General features: G+C 50.2%; 3 protein-coding genes and 1 pseudogene across 4 annotated transcripts in view; 1 reads left to right on the top strand and 3 right to left on the bottom strand.

Moving 5' to 3' along the window:
- LOC135089350 (neurotrophin 1-like) overlaps nucleotides 1-10000 on the bottom strand; it is a 102967-nt pseudogene that overhangs the window by 71227 nt on the left and 21740 nt on the right. The window lies entirely within an intron of this gene.
- Nucleotides 2176-3729, top strand: LOC135089345 (neurotrophin 1-like). The gene is made up of 2 exons (XM_063984909.1): nucleotides 2176-2240; nucleotides 2584-3729. Exons 1-2 carry the CDS (start codon nucleotides 2223-2225, stop codon nucleotides 3442-3444), a joined length of 879 nt encoding a protein of 292 aa, XP_063840979.1. The 5' UTR covers nucleotides 2176-2222; the 3' UTR covers nucleotides 3445-3729.
- On the bottom strand, nucleotides 5461-6937 carry LOC135089349 (neurotrophin 1-like). Its single transcript, XM_063984915.1, has 2 exons — nucleotides 6862-6937; nucleotides 5461-6573 (listed from the first exon to the last, which is right to left on the bottom strand). The coding sequence occupies exons 1-2, from the start codon at nucleotides 6877-6879 to the stop codon at nucleotides 5746-5748; spliced, it is 846 nt and encodes a 281-aa protein (XP_063840985.1). The 5' UTR covers nucleotides 6880-6937; the 3' UTR covers nucleotides 5461-5745.
- Nucleotides 7834-9413, bottom strand: LOC135089351 (neurotrophin 1-like). The gene is made up of 2 exons (XM_063984916.1): nucleotides 9324-9413; nucleotides 7834-8942 (listed from the first exon to the last, which is right to left on the bottom strand). The coding sequence occupies exons 1-2, from the start codon at nucleotides 9339-9341 to the stop codon at nucleotides 8175-8177; spliced, it is 786 nt and encodes a 261-aa protein (XP_063840986.1). The 5' UTR covers nucleotides 9342-9413; the 3' UTR covers nucleotides 7834-8174.

The raw sequence follows: 10000 nt of genomic DNA, 5'->3' as shown, positions 1-10000 counted from the left end.
GGCGCAGTGTTTACCGTCATATGATAGTTTTTGTCTTAGGAAGTGGTGACCTTGCCAGAATACAAGAGGTACTAGTGTGGGGTTGTACTTAGCACCTGGGTTCTCCTCCTCCACTCGTCTTCATCCGCTGGCTCAGAACAACTCACAGCATGTTAGCTGACCTGACGTGAGGGACCAGGCGAGAGTGGGCGAGTGTGATTGGGACCAGCACCTCAGCGAGACTGACGTGCAGGGCAAACCTCCAGGTTAAAAGATAAAAGCACTCAGCATCATGCCAGAGGATAATACAATGGACTTTACTGCAAGAGTTTTATTTCAAGAGGTTTAGCGAAAGAGGTTTTATTGTGAGATTAAAACTAAGAGCTGGAGTGGTCTGTAAACATTCATCGCACACAGAAGCGACGATAACACGATAACACACACACACACACACACACACACACACACACACACACACACAAGGAAGAGGGAAAAAAAAAGAAAAAAGAAATTAACGCAAAACAGGTCAAGGACTAGAATTTCAAACTTCCTAAACCATTTTTTGAAGCGAATGTGAAAATGTCGGGAGAGGACGAAAGTTGAAATTACGTCAAGGATTTAAACACTTTTGAGTCAGATGCTCTCTCTCTCTCTCTCTCTCTCTCTCTCTCTCTCTCTCTCTCTCTCTCTCTCTCTCTCTCTCTCTCTCTTTCATTATTTCCCTCTCCATTCTCTAAACTAATTTTTTTCAGCAGTTTCTTCACTCCCACTCTATTACTATTCCTGTTTTCCTTCCTTCTCTCTCTCTCTCTCTCTCTCTCTCTCTCTCTCTCCTCTCTCTCTCTCTCTCTCTCTCTCTCTCTCTCTCTCTTTCATTATTTCCCTCTCTATTCTCTAAACTCTATTTTTTTCAGCAGTTTCTTCACTCCCACTCTATTACTATTCCTGTTTTCCTTCCTTCTCTCTCTCTCTCTCTCTCTCTCTCTCTCTCTCTGAAGACTCGCCTTCCGCAACGCACTATTATCAAAAGAAAACAAAATTCCTTACATTTCCTTCAGCCACACCTGCCATGGACGAGGTGTGACGCAATTATCATGAGGAGGAGGAGGAGGAGGAGGAGGAGGAGGAAACACAAAGGGAGTGGAAGGAAAGTAAAATGTAAGCGAAGTGCCTCTTACTTTCCTCTTCCTCACCATTGCTTCCCAAACTCAAATCCTCCGGTTCTCTTATTTTTAGATCCGCTTCAACTGCAACGCCAGATCCAAATGTTGACTTCTTCTTCTTCTTCTTCTTCTTCTTCTTGATATCCCCTCTGATTTCTCTTCTATTTTTTTTATCTTGTTTTTTTCTTTTCTTTCTCCTCGTTTCCTTTTTTCCACTTTCATTTCGTTATTGATTTTTTGTTTTCCTGTTCCCTTTATTTTCCTGCTCCTGCCTCTCCTGTTGTTGTTGTTGTTGTCATTGTTGTTTTTGGTGTTGCTGTTGTTGCTTTTCTTCTTCTTGTTCTTCTTTTTCTTATTTTCTTCTCCTTTTACTAGTATTGCGACCGTTCCTTCTTATCCTTATCAATGTTTATACAAACAAAACAAAATTCAATAAAACCATAGAAGAGATCAACCTACACATCTCTCCTCTGTACGAATATGGAATACATGTGAAAGACCCCAGACCAACACTCATCACAAGACACTTAATGATCACAAAATGCAGACTCCTTTTAAAGCCCAAGTGTTAATACCTACGTCTCTATCTATCTATCTATCTTTATCTATCAGTGTATGCTCAACGTGTGCATATATTTAGTACCGTCATACTAAGGCAAGAGACAGTATCAGCATCCAGCAGTATCACCAACCACAGTAGTGACAATAACTCATAACTCGAGCAGCAGCAGCAACAGCAGTAGCAGCAGGAACCCTCCCCCGCCCCGAGGCTGTCAGCGCGCCTGGTGTCTCCTCAATCAAGATGGATAGCTCGCGATGACCGATGATTTGTGCGCTGATCCGCAAATCAAAGCCCTTCCCCTCTCCCTCCCTTCTTTCCTCCCTGCACCGCCCCGCCCCCTCCATCCGTGCGACACGTGTCTCCACGCCGCGCCGCGCTGTTCCCTCCTGCAAGCAGCGCTCCCTCCTGCGCCGCTTGGTTGCTATTTTTGGAACGAGGGCGGCGCCGCGGTATATAAAGGCGTGTGGCGCTGGGAAAAGACACACTTCTCTGGATTCCTCTCCTTCAGCACCTGAGCGATGGCAGCGAGGCTTGTGGTGAGTGGGCGTGCAGTGTCCAGCACGCTGGACAGATACACAGGTAGACAGGTAGACAGCCCTTACTCAGTCACATCAACAACAATGGGCAAGTGGTCAGGTGAAATGATAGACAGATAAACATAACTAGACAGGTAACAGCAAGATAATAAAACAGGTAAACTAACTAGAAGATATCTAAGAAGTAAACACGTAAACAAGACAGTAGAATTAGACGGGAAGCTGTCAAGGAGCCACACACGTTAGGAGACTCAAGTACCCGGCAGGGAGACACCAGTGACACACCAGCAAGTGAATGGTTATCCAGGTAACACAGACCCTCACCTTCCGCCACCTCCCACAGGTGGCACTGGCGGCGATAGCCGTTGTCCTGGCGGAACACTTTCCTCAAGGGGGCCATCCACCAGCAACAGGTGTTCATGTACAGCGGGCGCCCATCATCCATGCGTCCCAGGGACCTGCCGTCCATATAAATCGGGCACCCGCACCAGCCGTCCAAGTGCAGCGGGCACCCGTCAGGCACTCTGCCCGCCCCCCCGTGCGCCGTCCCGTCCCCCACCCCTTCACTACCCAGCAGCCCACGTACGGCCAACACCCCACCCGCCCCACCTACAGGCCCCAGCCCACCTACACGCCCACCACCCCGGCATATGGTCCCCCGTCCTACGCCCCCGCCCCAGCCCCCTCATACGGTTCCGACCAGCCCGCCTGCGCCGCCACCTCCGGCAAGCCCTGGTGTATCGAGGACAAGGATTACCCAAGCTACGAGATCCAGGCCGCCGCCGAGCGCAACGCGGACAAGCTGCTCACCCTGTACGCCGACGTGGCTGACCTTAACACCGAGCTGTCCGTCGACCTGCCCCACTACCAGACGGAGGAGACCTACCTCTGCCCCTCAGAGACCTCCTACGTCAGGCCGCTGCGCGCCATCAACACGGAGGGCAAATGGCGCATCATTGTGAACGGCATCAAGGTGCACTACGAGACCCTGACGCAGACCACCCGCCTGGAGGAGTGCCTCAACCCTGGCTACGCCTGCCCGCTGGTGCCTCGGTGCTACGAGTCCAAGTGCCTGCAGAAGTCCATCTACCACCGCTTCCTCGTCTACGACCCCTACGACCAGTACTTCCCCTTCGCCGTGGAGACCTTCAAGCTGCCCGCCAGCTGCGCCTGCCTGCTCGGCGCCTCCACCCTCGAACACTAACAACAATACTGACAACAACAGCAGCGACAAGAACAACACAACTCTCAATGCTTCCATAATCCGCCCAATGTCTCAAACCCGAAACCCTCGTGCTCTTTAATCCCTAGTCTCTGAGCCCAAGTCCCGGCCTGGCACAGCCTCGGCCACACGTGAAGAAAGCAGTTCTCTAGTCATCTCGGTGCTCAACAAAACTTTGACTTGTTCACCACGACACTACTATTTATACTCAGGCTGTCGTGCTGCTGCTCAGCACAGCTTCCTGATACAATAAACAACTTTGCATTACTTCCTGGTTTCCTTCCTTGGGATCTGCGTGTTCCTTGCATGCTGACCTCGACCACTGCCAGTCCGGCTCACCTGGCAAGGTTCAGGATACCGCGTGGAGGTAAAGACGCAATAACCTGCTTCCTTCCTGCAAAGCCAGTTCTTAATCGAGTTACGTAGATTTCGCTGCCTCTTATAAAACACACTTTTTGAATGTTTCAAAAGCACAAATATGCGTACAAATAATCCTTAATATTACAATTAAAATGTGCGATGCATTTCACGACCGTGGGAATAAAACTAAAGCAGCTTGTCCATAAACCACCTAGGTTACTTTCAGTTCATGGGTACCAATTACTAAACATATTGGTTTGCACGTGAGGCAAACGTGCATCTCTATACCTCTTAAAAATTAAGAAAGTACAAAAGTACATATGTCAACTTTAAAAAAAAAATGCTCCAGAGAAAGAGAGATAGAGAGGGGGGAAGGAAGAAGAAGAAGAAGAAGAAGAAGAAGACAACAACAACAACAACAATAACAATAACAATAACTAACAACAACAACAACAACAACAACAACAACAACAAGAGAGGGATTTCAAAACACGAAGACCAACTGGCCTCATCCTCCTTTCACTCGACACCATATGACAAAGCAGCTGCCGCGCCTCAACTGAAAGGAGACCACTGGTACCCACTCCTTTGCTTCTTGTCTACTGAGTAAGGACTAAATAAAGACACCATGCTAATATTTCCACTTGGCTACTTAAAAAAAAAAAAAAAATAATAATAATAACAATAAATAAATAAATAATAAATAAATAAATACAAATAAAAATAAATAAAAACATGGCGCTGATTACTTCATTTTTTATCATTCATTCTTTTTATCTAAGGGAAATATTGCTATAGAAGCTTGTTAAGCTTGAACCATTTGATCACTCCTTTTCGTAAAATAGTTCCCTCTTTTTATTAAGTTCGGTCAGCTTAAGATTGGTTAAATTGGGTTGGTTGGGTTGGGTTGGGTTGGGTTGGGTTGAGCCAGGTCAGGTTAAGTTAGGTTAGGTTAGGTCAGCATAGGTTAGGTTGGGTTTCGTTTAATTTATCATTGTATTATTCTATGTTAAATTTTCGTGAAGGAATTAAGTGGGAGAGATTTACTTTGTCTGGAATAAATCTTACTGTGGTGGGAATTTACTTAGGTATTTATTGTTGTCGGAATTTAATCTGGTCGCAATTTACTTGGGATAAAATTGACTCAAGCGGGAATTTACTCTCGTCGAAATTTACTTGAGATGGAATTTACTTAGGGTGGAATTTACACTGACACATTTTGCTTTAAGGGGAATTTACTGGAAAAGAAACTTGTTCTAGATGCAATTTCCTCTTGGCGGAAATTACGGTGGAGTTTGCAAAGAAATGTCGCACACAACATATCGTGTCCCGGCAAGGAAGTGACACCCAGGAGAGTGAGGGGGAAGGCTCCTGCCCATCCTCCTCCCATGAGCGATCCGTGTCTGTGTCGGCAGTTTTATTGATCTCTGTCTGCACAAAGGAACTTACTGACACTTCTAATTGGTGAGCAGGAAAGGCAGGACGTCACGAAACCGATATGACACGCCGCACTGTGAGATACAAGGCGAGCACGATTAGCATAAAGACGTCACAGAAAGCTTATGGGAGGTGAGGCAGGACAGCGGTCGAGGTCAGCATGCAAGGAACACGCAGATCCCAAGGAAGGAAACTAGGGAGTGATGCAAGGTTGTTTATTGTATCAGGATGCTGTGCTGAGTAGCAGCACAACAGCCTGAAAATAAATAGTAGTGTCGTGGTGAACAAGTCAAAGTTTTGTTGAGCACCGAGATGACTAGAGAACTGCTTTCTTCACGTGTGGCCGAGGCTGTGCCAGGCCGGGACTTGGGCTCAGAGACTAGGGGTTAAAGGACACTAGGGTTTCGGGCTTGAGGCATTGGGCGGATTATGGAAGCATTGAGAGTTGTGTTGTTCTTGTCGCTGCTGTTGTTGTCAGTATTGTTGTTAATGTTCGAGGGTGGAGGCGCCGAGCAGGCAGGCGCAGCTGGCGGGCAGCTTGAAGGTCTCCACGGCGAAGGGGAAGTACTGGTCGTAGGGGTCGTAGACGAGGAAGCGGTGGTAGATGGACTTCTGCAGGCACTTGGACTCGTAGCACCGAGGCACCAGCGGGCAGGCGTAGCCAGGGTTGAGGCACTCCTCCAGGCGGGTGGTCTGCGTCAGGGTCTCGTAGTGCACCTTGATGCCGTTCACAATGATGCGCCATTTGCCCTCCGTGTTGATGGCGCGCAGCGGCCTGACGTAGGAGGTCTCTGAGGGGCAGAGGTAGGTCTCCTCCGTCTGGTAGTGGGGCAGGTCGACGGACAGCTCGGTGTTAAGGTCAGCCACGTCGGCGTACAGGGTGAGCAGCTTGTCCGCATTGCGCTCGGCGGCGGCCTGGATCTCGTAGCTTGGGTAGTCCTTGTCCTCGATACACCAGGGCTTGCCGGAGGTGGCGGCGCAGGCGGGCTGGTCGGAACCGTATGAGGGGGCTGGGGCGGGGGAGTGGGACGGGGGGCCATATGCCGGGGTGATGGGCGTGTAGGTGGGCTGGGGCCTGTAGGTGGGGCGGGTGGGGTGTTGGCCGTACGTGGGCTGCTGGGTACTGAAGGGGTTGGGGACGGGGCGGCGCACCGTAGAAAGAGTGTTGTGTCTGACGGGTCCCCGCTGTGCATGGACGGCAGGTGCTGGTGCGGGTGCCCGATTTACATGGACTGTTTGTTGCCGCCGTGGAGCGGTGTTGCCCCCATGAGGGAGGTGCTCCGCCAAGACGACGGCTGCCACCGCCAGGACCGCCTGCAAGACACGATGGGATATGAAGGCTCCGTCTGCCTGCTTACTTCTTCATCTGACAATCCGATAGGTATCTTTCTATCCGTGTAGTTATGTTCTATCTACTTTCCACCTTTACCTGTCTACTCCTGCTCATCGCTACTCCCTGTTGCTTGTGCTTTTATTCATCCGATTAAGTGAGACTTCTGTCTAACCATTCACCAGACCACCTGTCCATGTTAACATGCCTGCGTGAGAGCTGTCTACCTATCCAGCGTGTGCCAGCGTTCTGGACACTGCACGCCCACTCACCACAAGCCTCGCTGCCATCGTTCAGGTGCTGCAGGAGAGGGATCCAGAGAAGTGTGTCTTTTTTCCCCGCTGCACACCTTTATATACCGCGGCGCCGCCCTCGTTCCAAAAATAGCAACCGAGAGGCGGAGGAGGGAGCGTCGCTTGCAGGAGGAGGAAGCAGGGCGGCGCGGCGCGGAGACACATGCATCCCCAGCATGTCCGGTGGTGGAGAGAGGGAAGGAAGGAGGCGGGGGGTGGGAAGGTAGAGGCAAGGGGAGGGGGACGAAGGCTGGACGGAGAATGTAATCTATATTCGACTAATAGAGTTTAGCAATCCTCCCTCGGCTCCTAAGCTTTGCATCATCAGGAAAACCTCACCGGAACACCGCGCTGCGACACACAGCCACAGCCAACGCCGCCGCCGCCTCCGCTGCCACTAGCACCACCACCACCACCACCACCACCACCACCACACCACAGCCTCCACAATCTCAACCATCTTCCTCCGACGACATTTAGTTACACATATGCAATATACACAAATATTTTAGTCTTTCTATTACAGAAACATGAAATACACAAAAATATACGTTTGAATATAATATAATATAATATATATATATATATATATATATATATATATATATATATATATATATATATATATATATATATATATATATATATATATATATATATATATATATATATATATATATGATTTTTTTTATGAATGTCAAATGTATATCCAAATGTAGAGAAGGATTCTGGAGAAAAGAGTGTTCACCAGAGTTCTTTCAAAAGGAAAAGAGTAGGAGATACAAGACCCAAACACGCATTGAGAGCATTTAAGTTGCAGCGGAGCTCTGACACTGCTGATTAAGGGTCGCGCTCACACAAACTGAAGGTTTGAGGGACACCACGTGGCTGTGAGGTGAGCAGGGAAGACAGTGAAGGACTGACCATTCGTGAAAGATAAGAAACACTGTGTTCTATGCACAATTTTATTTCATGTTTGCAGGTAAATATATTAACATTTATAATTTAAATATTATCACACAGAGATGACTAGAGAACTGCTTTCTTTACGTACCGCGGCCAGGGCGGGGAGAGGTGGGGCGCTAACACCCACGGCTCTTACATATCGAGGTCATATTGAGGTCACAGGGTTCGTATCGGTGGCAAGAGTTGAGTGAGCTGAGGGCGAGACGCTGAACACAAAGACAAAGGTGGTGCACAGGAGGGATGGACAGCTGGAGCAGAGAGAATTCTAGAAAGACATTTGTCTTGCAGTGGACTGGAAGCGAATCGCTATCAATACTATCTTGGAGTTAGTGGTCAATGGTGTAGGCGCCGAGCAGGCAGGCGCAGCTGGCGGGCAGCTTGAAGGTCTCCACGGCGAAAGGGAAGTACTGGTCGTAGGGGTCGTAGACGAGGAAGCGGTGGTAGATGGACTTTTGCAGGCAGGAGGACTCGTAGCACTCGGGCACCAGCGGGCAGGCGTCGCCGGCGGTAAGACACTCCTCCACGCGGGTGGTCTGCGTCAGGGTCTCGTAGTGCACGTCCACGTTGTTCACGATGACGCGCCACTTGCCCTCCGTGTTGATGGCGCGCAGCGGCCTGACGTAGGCGGTGGCGGAGGGGCAGAGGTAGGTCTCCTCATCCAGGGTCTTGGGCCGCTCCACGGACAGCTCGGTGCTGAGGTCAGCCACGTCGGCGTACAGGGACAGCAGCTTCTCGTAGTGGTACTCCGCGGCGTGCTTGATCTCGTACAGCGGGTACTCGGCGTCCTCGAGGCACCACGGCTTGGTGGTGTTGGCGGCGCAAGCGGGCTCGGCGGGCTCGTGGTGGCCGTAGGCGGGCTGCGGGTGGTAGGAAGGTTGAGGGTGGTGGACGGGGGCGTGGTGGGCAGGACGAGGATGATGAGGCTTTGGGTGGTGGACGCGGGGTTTGTGGACGGGGGCGTGGTGGACTGGTGTGTGGTGGACGGGGACGTGGTGGTGGCTGGCATGGTGAGTCACTTTAGGGGCACCGCCGAGGCTGAAGCTGACGTGGGAGTGCTGGTCTGCAAGGACGACGCCCACCACCGCTAGCGACACCTGGGGCGGCAGCGGCCTCGTTAAGCAGAGAGGTAATGGGGGCGATGCGTGAAGGAAAGGCTCAATAACTCACATTTTAAAACCATGACAGACGAAGACGTGACGTGAAGAGGCAATGTGAAGCAATGCAAGGAAAAGGAGGAAGAGGGGGAGGGGGAGGAGGAGGAGGAGGAGGAGGAGGCATAGAGAACACATAACAAAGAAAAAAAAAAAAAACGAAGCAAGAAAAAAGCACAACCAAAGAAATAGAATGAAACGTATCAATAAGAGCGAAAAACCAATCCCCAATAAGTCAATATGTACGGCAACCCATAAAAATCCTAAAAGACAAGAATATACTCTAACATATATATACTCATAACCAACACCAGCATCACCAACCAGATATTGTAAAGCCATTCTGCCGCGGTGCTCCTTCAAGACTTGCCTAGGATGGAGTGCGTATCAGCTGGCCCTGGCACCAAGCTTATATAGGGAAGGAGTGGCCCTCGCTGGCCCAAAATGTGGTCAGGACCAGTGAAACCAAAGACCGAAGCCAAACTCGCAACGCTGCGCCGACTTTTGTGACCTTGGGCGAGACAAGTGAAACCTGACAGGGTGTTCCTCAGGGCCGATATCTGGATCTGTTTGTGTTTGATTTGTCTCGAGGCTGCCGATGGTACGGAAGGAGGGACGGAGGGAAGGTCCTGGAGAGAGACACACACACACACACACACACACACACACACACACACACACACACACACAGAGAGAGAGAGAGAGAGAGAGAGAGAGAGAGAGAGAGAGAGAGAGAGAGAGAGAGAGAGAGAGAGAGAGAGAGAGAGAGAGAGAGAGAGAGAACCTTGATAACCCTCCCATCCTTCTCCTCCATCATCTCCTCCTCCTCCTCTTCCTCCTCCTCCTCCTCCTCCTCCTTCTTCTCCTCCTCCTCCTCCTCCTCCTCCTCCTCCTCCTTCTCCCACTCCTCCTCCTCCTCCTCCTCCTCCTCCTCCTCCTCCTCCTCCTCCTCCTCCTCCTCCTCCCTTAGGCTTCGTGATGTCACATTCTCTACCAGAAAG

This window comes from Scylla paramamosain, chromosome 32 (genome assembly GCF_035594125.1).
Source record: "Scylla paramamosain isolate STU-SP2022 chromosome 32, ASM3559412v1, whole genome shotgun sequence".
Taxonomy (NCBI): Eukaryota; Metazoa; Arthropoda; class Malacostraca; order Decapoda; family Portunidae; genus Scylla; species Scylla paramamosain.
Note: the sequence above shows the minus strand (reverse complement) of the source record. Positions and strands in the feature narration are given on the sequence as shown.